The sequence below is a fragment of the Haliotis rufescens genome, unplaced genomic scaffold (genome assembly GCF_023055435.1).
Source record: "Haliotis rufescens isolate VD_foot unplaced genomic scaffold, xgHalRufe1.0.p SCAF_1, whole genome shotgun sequence".
Taxonomy (NCBI): Eukaryota; Metazoa; Mollusca; class Gastropoda; order Lepetellida; family Haliotidae; genus Haliotis; species Haliotis rufescens.
In genome coordinates, this window is record NW_025963779.1 from 71261246 (window position 1) to 71281893 (window position 20648).

The 20648-nt window shown below is 39.4% G+C and overlaps 1 protein-coding gene across 7 annotated transcripts in view; it reads left to right on the forward strand.

The window, feature by feature from the left end:
- LOC124139697 (arf-GAP with SH3 domain, ANK repeat and PH domain-containing protein 2-like) overlaps window positions 1–18007 on the forward strand; it is a 95624-nt gene extending 77617 nt beyond the window's left edge. For 4 of the 7 annotated variants that reach the window (XM_046506961.2, XM_046506963.2, XM_046506962.2 and 1 more), the window contains 8 exons: window positions 859–1024; window positions 1995–2048; window positions 6082–6435; window positions 7484–7526; window positions 7682–7713; window positions 8334–8428; window positions 9038–9169; window positions 9482–18007. In XM_046506961.2, the coding sequence (XP_046362917.1) occupies window positions 859–1024; window positions 1995–2048; window positions 6082–6435; window positions 7484–7526; window positions 7682–7713; window positions 8334–8428; window positions 9038–9169; window positions 9482–9559 (954 nt within the window). In that variant the 3' untranslated portion in view covers window positions 9560–18007. Of the gene's footprint in view, window positions 1–858; window positions 1025–1994; window positions 2049–3239; window positions 3258–6081; window positions 6436–7483; window positions 7527–7681; window positions 7714–8333; window positions 8429–9037; window positions 9170–9481 lie in introns of all 7 variants that reach the window. The other 3 variants (XM_046506966.2, XM_046506965.2, XM_046506967.2) reach the window with 3 other exon arrangements.
- Window positions 18008–20648: the final 2641 nt, after the last annotated feature.

The window sequence follows — 20648 nt, forward strand, 5'->3', positions numbered from 1 at the left end:
TTTATATTTATAATTTATTGGTTCTACCAGACACATTTCAAACTACAAACTCTTTGTGTACCAGTATATAATGTGACCTTGCCTGCTTGGCACCATGGGGATTCCGGGTCAAAATCAGTCTCTAGAAACCTTGCATGTCACAAGAGGTGACTGAATGGTTTGGACTGTCAGACTTTGTGATAATATCAATCACTGGATTGTCTGTTCCCCTTATAGCTGGAATATTGCTGAGTGCAGAGTTAAAAGGTAAACATACTTACAATTTCGATAAAATTGATTCTCTTTTTTAGAATGTTAACCATTGGTTTGTTCCATAGATCTTTGTGGACCTGAACACCTAATAGTAATATAACTGTCAGGACGAATTGATTCATGTGAGCAAAATAGCTGCCCTTCAAGAGCCAAATAGGTGGTATTAGTGGTCACTGTGTGTGACCTGGGCCCCGCTCCACAAAGCAATTGTGGTGCTTAGGTGATTGTAACTCTTAAACTTTATCGTAGACTTAGAAAGACTTAGTGCTACAATTGCTTTTGTGGAACATGGCCCTGGTTGTGTATCATTGTGCCCTGACAGCATGGAATGTGGCTAGTGCTGTCTTCCACTGTTAGACTATGACAAGCCACTATGATATAGTTGGAATATTGTTGACTCACTGATTTATGAGATGAGGCATTCAGGGCTTTTGCTGTGACATATTTCAAATGGTTTGTTTAACCCTGGGACATATATGGGTTGTTTCACTTGTAATGCATCTGACACCAAACAGCGCTGAATATAGCGACATTTAAACAAAGATTTGTGTTGACAATGGTTTCTAATAGAAATAAGTACCACATTGTTTCCCTGTTCTCTTTCAGGGAACACCGGACAAGCAGAAACCAAGGTCAAGGCCACCTAGTCTGATTGTCCTACCTGACCCGGGGATGTTTGGGAGCAAAGATGGCCACTCATCTCGAGACCGGTTGGATTCGGACAGTGGCAAGCTGCCTCCTCCGCCACCTCCGGCTGTCAACAAACCAAAGAGTGAGTCTTGTATATGCTGTCAGTAATGTTATTGGAAACAGTATATAACGCCTCCACCTGTGTTAGGTGTGACAGCCCCTGCTATTGTTGGGCCCATTTCCACCAACCATGACATATGGAAATGAACAGAGTAACACTGACTGCATTCACTGGGTTGTCATGGAGTAGGGAAAACATGAACAGAATTCACAAAATATCGTTTGTTGCACATATGTTAATTGGTGGCCCATCGGTTGAAGGTGCAACAAGTTGTGTCTCTTGGCTGTGCCAGGATCTGCTGTTTGACTTTGAATAATATTATAAATTAGAATAAATTATGAACCTGTCTGTCAGCATCATGTTTGTGCTGCTGGTTTTCACTAACATGGTAAATGACTACTACCTACTTCACTTTGGGCTTTTTCACCCAAATTATTTATTGTCTTTCAATGGGATATTGCTCGGATACTGCTAAAGTTAGCTTAAAGCCGTATTCATTCACTCAATCATATAGCCAGCATTTGGCTTGAGAAGTTGTTTCAGAAAGTAACAACTGTGAATCATGTGTAGTTCAATGCAGAGATATCTGCATATCAGGCAGAAAGACAAAGCTGTCATGTCTGAAAGAATGGCTTGTCCAGGAAATCAACAACTTGTGTTCTCTTGTAATATTTGATACAGGATTTATCATTCTTTCGCTTCTAACTGTTGTGCAACAATCCTTTGTCCATCACCCTTTGTGTTGTCCAATATAGCTATAGATATCATGTTGTTATGGTGTTTTAGATATAACCTCTTGTTCCCCACAGGCGTTGATATATATACATATGTTACATCACCTTGTATTACCTACTGTAGATGGTATATGTACATATTTTACACTGTAGTTACTATCACCTCATCTCCCTACTGTTGTTGGTTTATATACATGTTAAATTGCTCTCCCTGTTTTGTAAGGCACAAAAACATACTTACTCTCTGTTTATTGTAGAGTATATCACTATGCCTAGTAAATATCGCCACAATAACAACAAGGTCAAGTCAGGTAAGTGAACTAGGCATGACCTTGTCCCTTACTGACCTAGGCATGACCTTGACCTGTATTAACAAGGCATGACCTTGACCTGCATTGCTCCATTTATACTCTTCACCACTTTTTGTCGGTCTGTTCTTGAAGCATCTTGTAAGAAGAAGCTTTCAGTGTGAGGCATGATCTAAAAGGAAAGTGAATTCAAGTTTGTAAAAATGCAAATTTGCAATTCTCATGATGGTTTTTAATCCTAGTGATTTTGTAACTGAAGAGTAAGATGCACAAACGATGCTCTGATTGCCTATAAAATATAACGTGTGCTAGCCTCGACCTGGTTGTGATCCAGCATCGTGTGCTGTCCCAGCTGAGAATGAACCGTCCTCTGTTCCTTAACATCTGTTTTCCCATACCTTACCATGAAGTATTAACATACATGTAGTCGCACGTCACAGCCTGTATATTGTGTACACACTCCTTAAAGAAAGTCCCTGGCCAGCAGTTTGAGCTGCTGGTCAAGCCATTGCAGTAACATCTCTCACTGATGACCCTTCTGTTTCCTGTGTGGTGTTCAAAACAGGAAGCTCATGCTTGTGTGATGATCATGAGAGCTGTAATTGATTCACTAAGACAGTGTTAGAAATTGGCACTAGTCCTAAAGTCCTTGCCAAACTGGCCAACAGTTAAGGTATCATAAGGACTAGTAGAAATTCGCCCTTTTTAAGGGTTTTGTTTTATGTTATCATTAAAAGGACCATTGAACTAAAGCTGTTAGTTTCTATTGCTGTAAGATTATCACAAGATGGTCTGAAAGGAAATATATTTTGTCATGTATTGGGTACTTTGTTTGGATTTTGTGGCCAACTTTCTATACCTCAGATACTGTGGTTGTTTCAAGATAGCCTACAGTTGATCACTTCCTACACCAATAGACTGTGTTGCTGTGGTTGCATGACTCCTGTGTCATCTCGTTGTTGCATGACAGTTCAGAGCTTCCCTCTAAAGCAGGCAGGAACTAGAGACATGTTCTGTGTGCATCATGTGGATGAGCTAGATACTTCAGCCTGTGTATATGTACAGGTTGAATAGATGGGTGTTGAATGTTGTCAGTCCCTGCTAGGTCTTGTGGCCACACACTGTGTGATGAGTTGATACCAACATCTGCCCTCCACTTACCTGTATACTAACCCTTTCTTTTGTGGCTGCCAGAAGTGTTCCGGTTCCATGGTAAGTACTCACTAACACTCTACCTGCATGCTAGTCACCCTCCCAACATACAACCGTTCAAATATGGTTGTTGTGTTGTGTTTGTCTGTATCTAGAACTGTTTTGGTTCAGCAGAGTGGATATGGCAATTGTGATGTGTTCGTTTATATATAGAACTGTTTTAGTTCTACTGAGTAGATATGGTTGTTGTGATGTGTCCATCTGTAACTAGAACTGTTTTAGTTCTACTGAGTAGATATGGTTGCTGTGATGTGTTTGTCTGTATCTAGAACTGTTTTAGTTCGACAGAGTGGATATGGTTGCTGTGTTGTGTCCGTCTGTATCTAGAACTGTTTTAGTTCTACTGAGTAGATATGGTTGCTGTGATGTGTTTGTCTGTATCTAGAACTATTTTAGTTCTACTGAGTGAATATGGTTGTTGTGATGTATTTGTTTATATGTAGAACTGTTTTTGTTCTACTGAGTGGATATGATTGTTGTGATGTGTCCGTCTGTATCTAGAACTGTTTTTGTTAAACTGAGTAGATATGGTTGCTGTGATGTGTCCGTCTGTATCTAGAACTGTTTTAGTTCTACTGAGTAGATATGGTTGCTGTGATGTGTTTGTCTGTATCTAGAACTATTTTAGTTCTACTGAGTGAATATGGTTGTTGTGATGTATTTGTTTATATGTAGAACTGTTTTTGTTCTACTGAGTGGATATGATTGTTGTGATGTGTCCGTCTGTATCTAGAACTGTTTTTGTTAAACTGAGTAGATATGGTTGCTGTGATGTGTCCGTCTGTATCTAGAACTGTTTTAGTTCTACTGAGTCGATATGGTTGCTGTGATGTGTCCGTCTTATATAGAATTGTTTTTGTTCTACTGAGTTGATATGATTGTTGTGATGTGTATGTCTATATCTAGAACTGTTTCAGTTCTACTGAGTGGATATGATTGTTGTGATGTGTCCGTCTGTATCTAGAACTGTTTTTGTTCTACTGAGTAGATATGGTTGTCCTGATGTGTCCGTCTGTATCTAGAACTGTTATGGTTCTGAGTAGATACGGTTGTTTGTTTTTGTATTTACTGAGTGGATATATTCTACTGTCTGCTGTCCTTTATTTCCATGACTTGCTGCAATTGATTCCTATCTTGTCTGTTTTTCTTACATTAGTTGGGGATGGTCTTTTGGATAGGGTGTTTTCCTCATCATATGGATTACCTGGCTCAGTTACCCACATTCACTGAGGAATATTGCTGAAAGGAGCATAAAACCACACTCACTCCACCTTGAACCTCATTATATCTATATTACCCAGCAGTTATAGACAGTATATCATTACATGACCATGCAGGTGGCACAATATATCATAATATTGCACCACCCAGCTTTTGGTGAAGTTATCCTCTAGTCTACAATACGTATGCGTATCAGCCTCCTTCATGAAGGTGTTATCTTAGTGTTAGATGAAGGAGACCATGCATATATACAACAGGGCCCTGCCTCACTTATTTGCCTCTACAGCCTTGTTTAAGTTCTTTAGCAGATATTGTCCGACTGATATGAAATTATGCTCTAGTTCTGAATTGTTCTGTGTTGGTTGGAATTCTTGAATTCTCAGCAGTTTTGTGAGCACTGGTACAAATCACACGTTTTTGTGTGTGTTGTTTCTTTATGTTTTATGTTTTAGATATCTTTTCAATACAAGTAACGTTTAACGAAAATACACTGCGAAAATATACTTTTTACATATTTTATTCATATTCTCGTTTTTAGGTACATGATTCTATCACTGTGTGTGAGAGTGAGTGAGTGAGTGAGTGAGCGAGCGACAGGAATCTGAATCTGTATGCTTATACGTTATCACTATCAATTTGTCGTAATCATCGATTTGTGGACATGACAGGATTTTATGAGTATTGCAAAATATATCTTGCCGTAAAGACATATAGGAGGTAGTTTTTGTTTGTTTGTTTTTTGTAACGGTGGCAAGTCAAATTCATACTGAGATTGTAAGACCATATTCTTGCTGATGGCAGTGTTTCTTCATTGAAATATGACATGATAGATGGGGTAGGGTGTAAATGTTCTCAGCTGACATTTTACTTATGGTGTTTCTTCATTTAGAGTATTGTTTTCGATAATTTAAAAAAGGATCAAGTTTCATTATTTGGATCCCAACTTCAGATTGCTGTGAGCTGGGTCACAGTACTGTAGAGCAGTGTTGGAGCATGTGTGTAGATGAAGGGTCTAGGGGCTGTACTGCATGAGGCTCAGTGCATGTGTGAGAAATCAGGTCTACACAGGGATGTAGACAATCAGTGTAGAACGACATGTCAGCAGGAGGGTCTGTCTGTGATGTACACTCTGTGTGTGTCTCCCGTTCAGATTTAGAAACACTGTAGTCACTGTAAGTGCCCTGGGCATAAGTCTGTGTTAAGGTATGGGAGTTACCATATCCTTTTGTAGAAAGGGCCCCTGTAGAGATTAAGAAAAATTTGTGCTTATTTAAACCATGCAAGTGTTTAAATTTGATATTTGAGATCTACCTGGAGAGAACAAACTGAGTTTAAACATCACTCTAACTATACATTTTGTGATTAAAGGTTTGCTAGACAAGTGGATTTACAGCATGACAGGAATCTCTGCCTCAGCATGAAGATTCATCTCAGGCACTTACTTATTTTGCACCATACACTGAGTTCCACCCGGCAAAAACTCACTAGCTATAAAAGTGCTGATGTTAAGCAATAAACACTCCATGTAATGTTATATAATTAGGAACTGTGGTAGTTAAGGAAGTTAACTGTCGTCCTATCTGCGTCTTTGTGTCCTTTGTAGTTCCTGGCCTCAATGCTCCGAACAGCCATGGAGGGTCGAGTCAGAACGGAACAAACACATCCTCCTCCTCGACTACTCCCCCAATACAGCAGTCACATGACCCGCCGCTGCCTCAGAGTCGGCCCAGCCTGCCGCCACTGCCACCGCGGAGTAAGAAACCTCCGCCCCCTCCTCCCCCAACGACAGCAGCTCCGGGTCACGTGAGGAATCGGTCAGAACCAGATGCATCCTATCTTGTACACAAGCGTACAGCCTCTGACCCCCCTCCAAGACCAGCCCCTCCTGACTTCAGGAACACCATCAATATCCCTGCAGGTGAGGAAGGAGGAAGCTCAGCAGGAAGCTTATTCAGGGGTGAGAATCCTCCACTGATCCGTGAATTTCAGCGAATTTCAGTGACCACAAATATGTTAAAATCTGATGGCTCCCCCCATAACTCCCCTCAAAATTATGGACCATGTTCCATTGCAAAGAAGTTTCAGCTGAAAGTGAAAATAAACATTCTCATCCCTGCTTATAAACCTCTGGTAACATCACCCGTACATATTACAACTGTGGTCCGTGGAAAGTGTGTTTCAGATTTTTCTTTCGGTTTATGAGTCTGATAAAAAATGCTCCTTGGGTTTGGTTGAGAAAGAAACTTTGGGTTGGGAAAAACACTCGGGTCTCGGCAACTCCTTCCCCATTGTGTTGACATTCTCAACCAAACCTCTTTTGTCTCACATTCTTGACAAGAGGTGGCATGGTTCTGTTTAGGTTTAGAATCTATTTTCTGGATTAACACATGTGCTGGTATGGCAATTCACATTTTGTTATTTCCTATGATGTTAAGAATTGTTAACTCCCTGTATCTGTTGATTGCAACTTTTATTCAAATCTTGGTTCACATCAAAAGAGTTGTCAGTCGTCTTTGCTGTCATCAGGGTTGGAAACAGAGCCTACCTTCAGTCTAAAACAGGTATTATTGTATTAACAGGGCCAGTTACCTTTAATGCAAGTTGACCACATATGATGCAAAAAACCTGATGGCTGACTGCAGTTTTTGATAACATTCCCACTCCAGAACCTATAGAGTTCTTCTTTTTTTTTGTGTGTACACATGTTGTTTGTTTGTTGTTTAACGCCGCACTCAGCAATATTCCAGCTATATGACACGGTCTGTAAATAATCAAGTCTAGACCAGACAATCCAGTGACTGACATCATGAGCATCGGTCCAAGTAATTGGGATACGATGACATGCATCAACCAAGTCAGTGAGCCTGACCAGCCGATCCCGTTAGTCACCTCTAACGACAAGCATAGTCATCTTTTACGGCAAGCATGGGTTGCTGAAGACCTCTTCTACCCCGGATCTTCACGGGTCATGTACACATGTAACATACTGGCATTGTTTGCTACAGGTGCCAAGTTGGTGCTGCCCTTGCCTACGGATGGTGACAAGAGGTGAGTTCCTTTAGTAAAAATATAGCATTTAACATTTAACATTATTGTTGGATACAGTGACTTTGCAAATTATAGACATCAACCTTTAAATGGAGTTTTTAAATATCACTTATTTTTTAAGGTGGTTAATTTGAACCTGTTTTCTACTTTCACAGAGGACCTTCCAAACCACTGAGTCGACAGAGAGGTAAGCAGAGCCATCACTAATTCATAATCCAGCATGATTCTGGAAGTCATGGCAAGATCAGATATATGTTGTCACCGCCATTAAAGCACCCCTGTTTATCCACACATGACTCTTCATGTTGACAACCAGGGTTCATTCTGAATAGGGGCGGTCGGGTAGCCTAATGGTTAAAGCGTTCGCTCGTCACGCCAAAGAACCGGGTTTGATTCCCGACATGGGTACAATGTGTGAAGCCCATTTCTGGTGTCCCCCGCCGTGATATTGCTGGAATATTGCTAAAAGCGGCGTAAAACCATACTCACTCACTCACTCACTCATTCTGAATAGCTCTGAAGTAATTGGCTCTTCTGATTGGATTGATTCTTATCTTGTTACAGCGTTACAGTAACATTAACTGCTTGTGGAAGATCTTCCTGTATGATAATATTTGAGTGTGTTAAGTCCTGTGAATGTTTTGCTGACTTCTGAACATTAATACCACACAATTGTTTTAAGGTGACTGAAAAAAGTTGTATCTTAGTTTCTGTTGAAGCAGATTTGTATCTTAGTTACAGTTTAAGGTGACTTGTATCTTAATTTCTCATGGGAATGGCACATGATGATGCACATGATCATTGCAGATGAGGCTCGGTTCAGTAGAAGCCATTCAATCGATCCACCCGATTCTGAGAGTAGGGATACTGCACCGCCACCTGTTCCCAACCCAAGACTCAAGGTGAGTTCAATTTGTTCAACGTGCTTCTCATTCAGTAAAACCTGTTCCCAAGTAGTTGGTTGGTTGGTTTGTTGTTTAACGCCGCACTCAGCAATATTCCAGCTATATGACGACAATTTGATATATTAGGGCGATAAATCAATCAAATCCTTTTTTACGCAGAAATATGTGGATTGTTGTAAAAGCACATATGTCTGTACTGTTAAATTATATTTAAGTAGATAGTGATAAAATTTCAACATTCCGTCCATATGTATAATTTGAAATGCGACTAGAAAGGTCTCAGCTCTCTTTTAAATGATTAAAACCTACATCAGCCCCCCCCCCCCCTAATTGGGATCAATGACATGCATCAACCAAGTCAGCGAGTCTGACCACCCGGTCCCGTTAGTTGCCTTTTACGACAAGCATAGTAGCCTTTTACAGCAAGCATGGGTTGCTGATGACCTACTCTACCCCGGAATCTAGACAATTGTGAACATATCCATGTCGGCATGCATATATTGGCTAATTGTGAACATATCCATGTCGGCATGCATATATTGGCTTTTGTTCAACATTTTGAAACAGCAAAAGCTCATCATATTTGTCAATGTTGTAATGTTGCAGACTCGGAAGTCCTCCATTGGCCGCAGACGATGTCGGGCTCTGTATGACTGTGATGCTGACAATGATGATGAGCTGACCTTCAAAGAAGGGGAGGTAATTGTGGTGTTGAAGGAGGAAGAGGAAGAGTGGTGGGTGAGTATTGGTTTTACATACAGAATTTGAAGTTTGTTTCAAGAATAATATTCTTTTCCGTACGTTTCAGTCATGATATCCTATTGTAAAAATATGAAAAGATGAAAGCTCCACAGTTTTCGTGACCATTTCGTCTAGGTCCAGCAAATTAGTTTGATCCTACAGCAATTAATCATATCTATTTCTCTATTGACTCTATTTCAAATTCACCACCACAAGTATTAGTTGGATATTCAAGTTTAGAAAATTTGAAATCCTAGATAAATCCCTGATGGTGGAACATATTTGTTTAAAATAATTGACTGTTTCCAGGAAGGAGAGGTTGAAGGAAGCCCTGGGCGGCGAGGACTGTTTCCCGTGAGCTTCGTGAACATGATTCCGGAGGGATGACGTTAGCTGACAACTAGGCTCCAATATGCACATACACATGCAATACAGCACCCCCTACTGCCAGACACAGACCAGGGGAGATAACTCCCTCAGCTTTTCTACACCACTAGGAACAGACATTTTGGAAGTTTAGTGAGGAGTTGCAGTGTTAGTATTGTGGTAGGATACATGACTCATGTAACCTGTGGAAATAAATCAGACATTGTAGCATTGTGCTGAACCACTCTGTAATAGGATATTGAAACACTGTATTCAACTTGTCATGGACCTGAATCTTTGCTTCGGCTCAGTTGAGAAATAGAAAATCTCACCCTCTTGTCTTTTGATATCAAATACATCAAAATGAGTTGATAGAGGAGTTTTTAACTTTTATCGACGAGGGTTGATATATTTGATGTCAAAAGACACTTCGGTTAGATTCTATTTATCATCCAAAATCTTTCTTCGACTTTATCAGTTTGTATACAATAATAACCCGTGTCTGGAGTGTAAAACATAACCAGCTTCTTTGGCAGAGAGGCTAGTGATGTCATTTTATATTGTCAGCAAAACATTGTGATGCAATTTTATTGTCGTGACATCTCCTGCGGAAGCCAGTTTTGGTTGATAAATGTACTTCGTGTACAGTCAGATCTCAAGGATGTCTGCTGGAATGTCCTCTGCTTGTGTTCGCAGCTCAACTCAGTCATAACTAGACCAAGAGTCAAATTGCTAAATGTATGGTATAGTGTATTAAACGAATAGGTACAATTATTGTTTGGACATGTTGGTCATTGTTTATGTCAAAAGGCCTTTGCACTATGATGTCACTTCATTGTTGCAATGTTGTGTGTCTTCATAGCACTGTATCATGCCATCGATGAAATGCCACTGAGGGAAATATGAACATGCACATAATTGTACTTTATCTAAAACATTAGCGCATATTTATTTATGGATGAATTAGTTAAATGTTAAGTCCTTTTTAGTGTATGTATTTGCAAAACTGTTAAAATGGTGACTTATACCCCTACACATTTTAGAAAAAAAGTGTGAATTTTGTGTGATGGTTACTATTGTATAAACCTAGTAGTGTAGAATAAGGGATTATTTCATTTAGACAGTATAAGGTATCATTTAGATATATCTAACTTAGAAAAAGTTAAATCCTATTAATGCAGACCAGCAAACATCCTTGATCACAGTTAAGTCTTGTGTAGAGAATATCTGATGCTTACACAAGTGTGAGGCACTTTCTGAGAGGTGACAGGTTGAATATAGTGTCTTCAGCTGTCTATCAGTGTAATCTGTGTGTTGGATACCGTGAAAATTTAGATAATCGTTGAAGTGACTATATGTCTTGTAATGGTTAGTCTTATTGGTAGGTAAGTCATGTCTTTCAAATGGAGCTATAATCTACATGTGTATTTGTTTTCAACATATTTGAAAGAATGGAACATTCCTCTAAAACAGCTGAGTTTTCAAAGATAACCAACCCACACACATTCAGCACAAATGTAGATAGCAGTGTCCAGGTTTGCACTGTGGCTGTTAGGATATTACGAATCCAAGACATTCAGTCCACAATATTTCCGAATTAACCAAAGATGTAGAAATGTAGCTCTTGTGATGACTCAAGTTAGAACATATCTGAAAGCAAATTCTTGTTATTTGATGCAGTTTAGACTTAAAATCCTCTGTACTTGTCAGTTCATCAGATGTCTTATTACACGACAAATGTCTAGTTTCACATTAAGATAGTCAAACAGTCAACTGACATTTGTTTATATGATGTGATTTGTATTTGATGTTTAGGTTCTTGAGGCAGTGCATAGGAAGTGTTTATGAATAGGGCTGTAACGATATGTCATGCAGCATTGACCTTGAACGTCAAGTCACAAAATAACACATGTACCATACATGAAAAGCTGATACATGAGAACACTGTTGTCTTGTTTAGGAGCAGTATTGAGTCTTCCAGTGGAAAGACTGAGGATCTAACAAAACAAATGCAGTAAACATCAGTAATAGTCTACAAAATAACGTTGTCCTTTTGTATATTCTGACCGTAATAGTTTTTTGAATGAATTTTAATACCATACGATATTATCATAAAGCATGTCATGAGGACACCAATGGTCACATCCAACTGGTCGCAGATTATTTTGGACTAGTGGTTATATAAAATAACTTGATTAGGGGTTAAAACAAGTAGTCTATCTTTTTCGGACTAATGGACAAGTAGCGGTGTCTGTTCCCGTATGTACTGTTTTTTACAATTCACAAACTTATGATACATATTGTCACACAAAGTATTGCAGTCCAACAACACCTTGGTCATCGTTACAGCCCTGTTAAAGACAGTTGGAATTGAGGGGAACAAAATATTTCATTGTTTGTATGAACAATGTAAGATACAACTAGTAATGTGTGATGGTGCTATTGTAGACTAGTTGTGTGTATACTAGTATCTCATTTACCTTTGAGGATGTAGCTGAGACTAATATTTGAAACCAAACATGAAATTCAAACTCAAGCATGATGTGCCACTACAACATTTAACATACAAATCATTTTTTATTATATCATTGTATGTGATGACTATGTTTTATACAGTAGCTGAACAAATTTTATCATGTACTAATTAACAGTAATATTTATAGTAAAGTTTAATTTTGTAGTATTAATTTGAAATGAAATTGTGGTAATTTGAAAACTTGCATTACTGAGCTAACATTTATGGTTGGTGTCTCGTAGTGTTAATATGTATTGTATCTTAACTCTTATTGCATAGTAGACTGGTGTTTTCAGCAATGACAGCAAATTTGTACGAAGCCTGAGAATGTATCAGGTTTGGTAGCATCAGTGTACTACCAGAAACTCAATATAGTGTTTAGTTCATAGTCAGTACTTCACGGTTTGTATACACTGTGTTTCTCCATCATCTGTGAATACATGGGGCTGATATGCAGTTTAGTATGTGGTAACATTTGTCAGTCTAGTCGGCTAATTAGGTCTTGTATAACTCACGGAAGTGAAATAACCCAATTATTGCCTGACATCTACTGACACAATGACCAGTGAGAAACTTTGCCGTTTGTGCGATTAAAAACTGAGCTCTCTTTGATCTTGAGTACAATGTGTGAAGCCCATTTCTGGTGTCCCCCGCCGTGATATTGCTGGAATATTGCTAAAAGCGGCGTAAAACCATACTCACTCACTCACTTTGATCTTGATGGTTTTTCCCTTGCTGGAACCAGATAGCCGCTTAATTTGTTGGTTAATAGCAGCCACTGCACCTCATGTCGGCCCTATGTATTCATGGGGGATGGAGGACCATAGTGTATACAAACCTAGGACGTATTGATGATGAGTTCATATACCATCACTGTGATACAGAGGACAGAGAAACCTTGTTCACTCAAGACTCCCAGGGACCATTAAATGTATTTCTTGTTAGTTGTCGTTGAAGACCAGCAGGGGGCATGGATGGCCCAGTCATCATTGTGCTGTGCAGAGTTGTGTGCCAGAAACATGGGTTCAAATTCCAGGTTCATCCTGGTTTTCTGGTTTGTCTGCACCATATCCATGCTTGTGGGTTTCACCGAAATGGTAAATGTCAAAGTCCTGTTTCACTTCGGGCTTTCCTCCAACATCAAGCTGACACGCCACAATATGACTGAAAACTTGTTCTAAGAGGTGTTAGCCAAATTTACTCATTGAAGACAAGATGTATACTGACATTAAACCATCAAGATGACAAGGGTTCTATGAAAGCATGAAGTAACTTTGTATTCTGTTAGAGGGGTAGCCAAGGGGCTAAAGTCTTTGCTATTCACACTGGAGGCCTGGGTTTGATTTCCAAAATGGGTACAATGTGTGAAGTCTGTTTCTGGTGTCCCAGCTGGGATATTGCTGGAATATAGTTGTAAGTGGTGTAAACATATTCTCACTCACCCATATGTCTGTTTCACGATAGGGGAGTTTGAGTTAACAAGGTTTCTGTGAACTTTAAAGTTACATATGTGGAAAATGAATTTCTTTTTCTTCTACAATTTCAATTTATTTTTGCTTTCAACGACTCGTCTATTCCTGGAGCAGTGTGTATAACTGTACAGACGTGGTATTCTGTTTATACTGTATATAGCCATCATAACACATATCTAACTTTTACTTCATCTGCTCGGTGGAGCAGTCATATCACTCTGTATCACCAAGTCGGATTATACTTATACTGTGAAATCCCTTATGAGGTATTACCGGTAGATATACCTATGATAGACACTGATGTATACAGCATTACAATGATTGGTTTCTGATGATTATGTGACGAGTTATGTTTGTGAACATTGTTTTCATAGGATTGACAGTCCCTGCTAGGTCTTCCCATCGATTACTGATATCATGGGAGATGTTTTTACAAATGTTTCGATTCTTCCTAATTGCCTGTATTACTGAACTGTGGTCATTAACATCCTCGATTGTCAAAGGTAGAATATCTGCATTCTGTGTTGATATTACCCTGGACCCATTTGTTACCATAGTGATATCAACGTCTTCATCTCTAGCTCATGGGAGTAATCTGATTGGATGGCTATTGAGAGTTTCTTCTGTCAATTTGAGTTGAAAACGAAGCCATGGTAGCGATTGGGTCAAGTGTATTTATCATTGTAGCTTGAAGATAGGTCATGAAGTGCAGCAGTATGCCATGTAGTTTGTTGTGTAATTGGTCTCTGGCAATATCATAGCATGCCTTGGTGTTCATACTACGATAATTATGCGTTTCTGACAATACCTCTATACTGCCACCGTCATGTGTGTTCAGCTTTCAGTTCTACCAACAGTGGATGATGTATACATGTTCAGGGCAAGTGATCAGAAAACATTTCCTTATCGGGGATATATACTTTAGTTGTACTGTATGGGTCTTTATCAGCAGCATTGATTAGGTTCTCAGTCGATAGCCATGTTGCTTTGTCCCCACACAATACAACGTACGATGCCACTCCATGTATACAGAACTACATGCACCATGGGTGGGAATAATATGGGTGGGGTATATGACACTGCATTAAAGAAGACACATGGTGGTAATAATAATAATAATAATGCATTTATAGAGCACCTGACTTCCAACTTAGATAGGTGCTCAGTGGTGCTATATTATATTATTATTCTGCTCAATTTTTGAGTTTGCACCCCAATTTCATTCTCAGCTCCCTGGGGAGTATACAACCCGAGTTGCTAGAAGTTAAGTCACATTACCATTCACTGCTGAGTGGCATTCTTTGAACAAAGTAGCCTTGATAAGTCTGATGGGTAAAACCTGGAAGGGGTTGAGATAGTGTCGGAGGAGGTGTGGATCATCGAATGACGGTGTAACACAGAGAAGTAAGGTATAGATTGGCCTTATGGGTAGGTACCTGCAATTGGGTAGGGTGGTGTTTGATGGGGCATACATTGACACAATGTTAGAGGGACAGGGTGCCAGGGTAGATCAGTCTGACGGTCGAGTGTCTCTCTACTGCAGGAGTGAGTTCATTGTACGTTGTTGCTCTGTGAGTGTGGTGTTGCTGTTGCGTGTGATGTTGCTCAAGTTGTTCCAGTGCTAGTCTGCACCTTAACAGGTGTTTGTAAATAGCTGTCTACTTCTCAAGTGCTAGTATTGAATTACAGCAACGCTACTTGCAATAACAGATACCTCTGCTTTACGTTGTAATTACATCCGCCATTTTGTGCTCTTTTATGTTAACATGTTTTATTTTTTTTGTTTTCTGTATGAAACATGAAATATGACAATGATGGGTATTGATGAAAGTTAACTGGCTTACTGCTTTAAAAAAACCTGAGGCTATAAAGTGCAATATGTTTTTCTTGAAATATTCAATTTCATTCATAAAATCTTATTTGGCATAATATATGCACTATCATTGCAATAACATTTAATGTTTTATGTCTGCAGTGTTGAAATAACTGCTTCTAAGCAAACAAAACAGATGATAATGAGCTTCTAATTTCAGTGGGTACAGTCATTATACATACTTTGACATTGTCGCACTGTGCTGAAGGCATTATGGTTCATATTCAGTGCCAGACCCAGTAAGCATGAAAACATTTAACTGGAATGCTGCTTGTGTTTATCTACTTCAGTTAATCTTTAACAGGTAAGTCTATGTACAAAGAGACAGTGCCTCAATAGGCTCCAATCAGTGGTTAGACTGAGGCTGTCTGCATGAAGCTTGGTCCCTCTTTCAGGGCATGTAACATGGTGAAACCTTCCACTTGCACTCAGTGTAGTCCACTGACCGCATGAAAGGTTACAAAACATACACTTTCTTTCTTTACAGAGTAGGATAAGGAACAGGTTCTTCTGGTAACGTTATCGCTTAAGCTAGAACGCAATCCCACCCCAGTTGTGACAGCACTTCAGATTGTGTAAGCGTAGAAAGTAGATGGTAACAAAGTTGTTCTTCTCTTTCTGTAAAGTCTGTTCCACAAAGCAGTTGCAGTATTTCACATTGTGTTTAACATTTAGTCTGTTTAAACATTAGGTGAAAACGATGTGTGTTTTATTACATAAAGAAAAGGCTGCCATTAATTTTTGCTGTAGCGTCTTTGCTGTGAAATAAGCTTTGTGCTCTGACTTAGGCAATGTTATAATGTCTGTGCTGACATTGTCAATGTTATAACACCAGATCCGTGCTGACACTGTCAGTGTTATAACACCAAGTCTATGCTGACATTGTCAGTGTTATAACACCAGGTCTATGCTGACATTGTCAGTGTTATAACACCAAGTCTATACTGCATCAGTGTTATTACACCAAGTCTATGCTCGTTTAGATATTATGATAAGTGCTGAGATTGTTTTGTGGAATAGGACCAGTACCAGTACCAGTACCAGTCATGATACTGAAACATTGACTTAAACATTGATGATGGATGTTCAGTACATGTTATTGTTGCTGTAGTTCGACAAGGCCATGTATATTGTAAGATATTAGCGGTTTGACTGTAATCTGTTTCTAATTAAGTGCTAACACGTATATACATTCAGTGTTTGTATTTCACTGCAGCTGTGAACCAACAATTATGTGCTATTTTTCTCTGGTTACATGTTGATATGTAGAGTATATTGTTGACAGTTGTTACTATGGTTACATGAGAATGTTGTGGCTGGCGACCTGTGAGATACCATGTGAAAGTTACATTGACTAGAGAATTTCTGGAATAGTTGTAGGCCTGAAAATCAGTATTTAGTAATCTACTGTCATTAGAATGGAAAACATATATATATATATCTTACTTTTAGTTAACAAGGAGAAATATATTTGTTTCAGGATTTTAAACCTTCATCATAAATCTATGAATTACTGAAATTTATTTCTTGGAATTTATGTTTGAAACCACTTAATGGTGTATGTGACCCTTGCTTTGTGGCTCAATGATATTACTTGAACTTGAAAAGACAAGTTTATGGTAGATTTTACTGACAATCTTGATTTCAGCACATTGACTTCTGTCACAGGTATAAGGTGGGTTCTGAAGTCCATTTGTCTGTTGGTGATGTGAGCAGACTATGAGTAGATATGGACGAAGCCTAAGACACAAGGATGAAAACTGAATGACTTGGTGGTTGGATAGTTTGTTTCTGGGCATTCAACTGCATAAATTTGCATGATACCATTACCTTACACTTTCTAATGTGGTTACAGGCTGTTAATATGAAAAGATTTGGTAAACAGTTAGTACTTTCCATTGGTTGCACTGGTCGTGAAAATAGGATTCTATTAATGAAAGGTTATGGCCCTGCGTTTGGTGATGTTTCATTAGATGCTGTTTCTGTACAACTACTAACAACTCCAGTTCAATTCAGGATGGAAGAGGTGGACCAAGATTGACTACATCATGTTTGATGATTGTGATATTGTTGATATTTTAGTGATGAAGACATTCTAAGATGGATGATGTGTTTGATGTTGTGCATTGCCATGTGATGGTACACAGGGAGAAAGAGGGCCTCTAAGAGGTGGTGGTTCAACCTTTCAGATCAAAGATGAATATGATGTTTGAAAAGATGTGTGTTATAATGACATTGAATGTATGAAGTTCAACATTTCATTGTAAGAAAACATCCATGTTTCACATTCTCTCGAAGGTCAAAACCAGTTTTTGCAGTCTCTCTTTCTCCCAGAAGTACAGAATGCTTGAAGCTGTTCGTGTTTTTTGTACAGAAAGACCATGTTTAAGCCATTGTTCAGACTGGTCGCCTGTACATTATATCGTCAGTCACGCCATGACACAACTTATCGTTAATGCACAATGTACATAAATAGGTCAAGGTCGTCTGACACCATAAGCACAAAGGTCAAGGCCATTTGTATCGAATGTCTGTTATTGTGCCAGATTAGACTGCTATCTAGAGGTATTTTAGCTTAGAACCAACCAATAAACTGCCTGACACACCAATGTTTTTGTTTTTGCTTGAAATGATCATGGATCCCTTATTTGTTTACTTGCTTCTTCCAATGAATGTGAAAGTGATAGGGCTTATATTCCATGAAAACTTGTAATCCTGACGTGTAAAGAAACCCTTTATACTAAAAGTTGAAGGTGTTTGGTTACATTGCACAAAAACAACCAGCACCTCATACCACAAAGCGATTACAGTGGTAAAACTATCATTTGGTTGATATAATTAAGGGTGTTAAGACATTTGTGGCACAAAGATTGCTTTGTGAAAAGAGCTGTAGGTCATTACCTACACAAGTGCACACCATGCCAGCTACAATAATTATGACAGATCATTGGTGTGAGGCCCAAGTGAAATGAGTTGTAATTTCAGCAGCGTGAGTACAAATTTGGATGAATTACAGCTAATTTAGCTTTTTCATTTGGGTAATTGAGCAACAGGACTCTCTCCGTGGAGGCTTCAGGTTAGAACAGGTGCCCGACATGCACTCAATTCTTCCTTGTCATTGGAGGCGACAAGATTTGATCACGTGGTGAATCTTGCTATGTTCAATGCAGGTCATTGTACCCTAGCTGATAGCATGCAACATTGGTCACGATATCAACCACTGGTTTGTCTGTTTGTATGGCTTATTTATTGCTGTGCTGTTATTTGTTTGTGATTTTGTTTGTTGTTTAACATGGCACTCAGCAATATTCCAGCTGTATGACGGCTGTCTGTAAATATTCAAGTCTTGACCAGACAATCTAGTGATTGATATCATGAGTATTGATCTATACAATTAGGATATGATGACATTCATCAACCAAGTCAGCCAGTGTGACCATCCGATCCCATTAGTTGCCTCTTAAAATTTGTTATGACAAACATGGGTTGCTGAAGACATTCTCTACCCGGATCTTCATGGGTCCTTCCAATCTGTTAAAGGGGGATTATGCTTAATAGTCTGTTGCCAATTTTCACTGTAGGTCTAGACTCCGTAGACCATGTGAGTGAGTGAGTGAGTATGGTTTTATTCCGCTTTTAGCAATATTCCAGCAATATCATGGCGGGGACCCATGGAAAATGGGCTTGACACATTGTACCCATGTGGGGAATCGAACCCAGGTCCTCAGCGTGACATGCCAACTCTTTAACCACTAAGCTACCCCACCGCCCCGTGAAACTGAGAAATTGACTCTGTAGATTGACTGGTAGCCTTCGCTACCTGCTAGATCAAAACACATAATAAACTTTGAGTCAGGAGTTTTGAATTACATCCCAATTGCAAATTTATCACTAAACAATAAGTAAGTATGCATAGTTGGGTAGCTTGGACGATAAAGCCTTCTGATTTGATTACCAACATTGATGCCATGGACAGGATATTGCTAAAGCGATGTAAAACAAGTATTTGCCACAGAGTGACGAAATATCCCCCGCCTGTACACCATAGTACCAAATATGAAGACAATCCAGCGATTAGTTCTTGAGATATTGTGGCAACACCGTTTTCCAACTCCAAAAACAGATTTGCCTGCTGTGACCTTGAAAATGGGGTCAAGGTCACCAAATCTGACAGGTGTATGCGGTGTCTGTATATACACTATAGTTCCAAATATGAAGACAATCCAGCGATTAGTTCTTGAGATATCGCGGCAACACCGTTTTCTAACTCCAAAAGCAGATTTGCCTGCTGTGACCTTGACAATGGGGTCAAGGTCACCAAAACCGACTGGTGTCTGCGGTGTCTGTATATACACCATAGTTCCAAATATGAAGACAATCCAGTGTTTAGTTCTTGAGATATTGCGGCAACACCGTTTTCCAACTCCAAAAGCAGATTTGCCTGCTGTGACCTTGACAATGGGGTCAAGGTCACCAAAACCGACTGGTGTCTGCGGTGTCTGTATATACACCATAGTTCCAAATATGAAGACAATCCAGTGTTTAGTTCTTGAGATATTACGGCAACACTGTTTTCCAACTCCAAATGCAGATTTGCCTGCTGTGACCTTGACAATGGGGTCAAGGTCACCAAAACCGACTGGTGTCTGCGGTGTCTGTATATACACCATAGTTCCAAATATGAAGACAATCCAGTGTTTAGTTCTTGAGATATTGCGGCAACACCGTTTTCCAACTCCAAAAGCAGATTTGCCTGCTGTGACCTTGAAAATGGGATCAAGGTCACCAAAACCGACTGGTGTCTGCGGAGTCTGTATATACACCATAGTTCCAAATATGAAGACAATCCAGTGTTTAGTTCTTGAGATATCGCGGCAACACCGTTTTCCAACTCTAAAAGCAGATTTGTCTGCTGTGACCTTGAAAATGGGATCAAGGTCACCAAAACCGACTGGTGTCTGCGGAGTCTGTATATACACCATAGTTCCAAATATGAAGACAATCCAGTGTTTAGTTCTTGAGATATCGCGGCAACAAACAGGTGGGACGTACGGACGGTCGTGAATACTATATCCCCCGCTTCGCGCTTTCGCGCGGCGGGGGATAACAAAACTCACCATCTCACCCACTCAATTCACCAATTCAATGACCACAAAACAAGATGATTTTGTGAAAAAATTTAATTTTGAGCTATGAAAATGTCAAAACATTACAGTGTAAGCTCTGACCTAAACAGAACAATAAAACCAG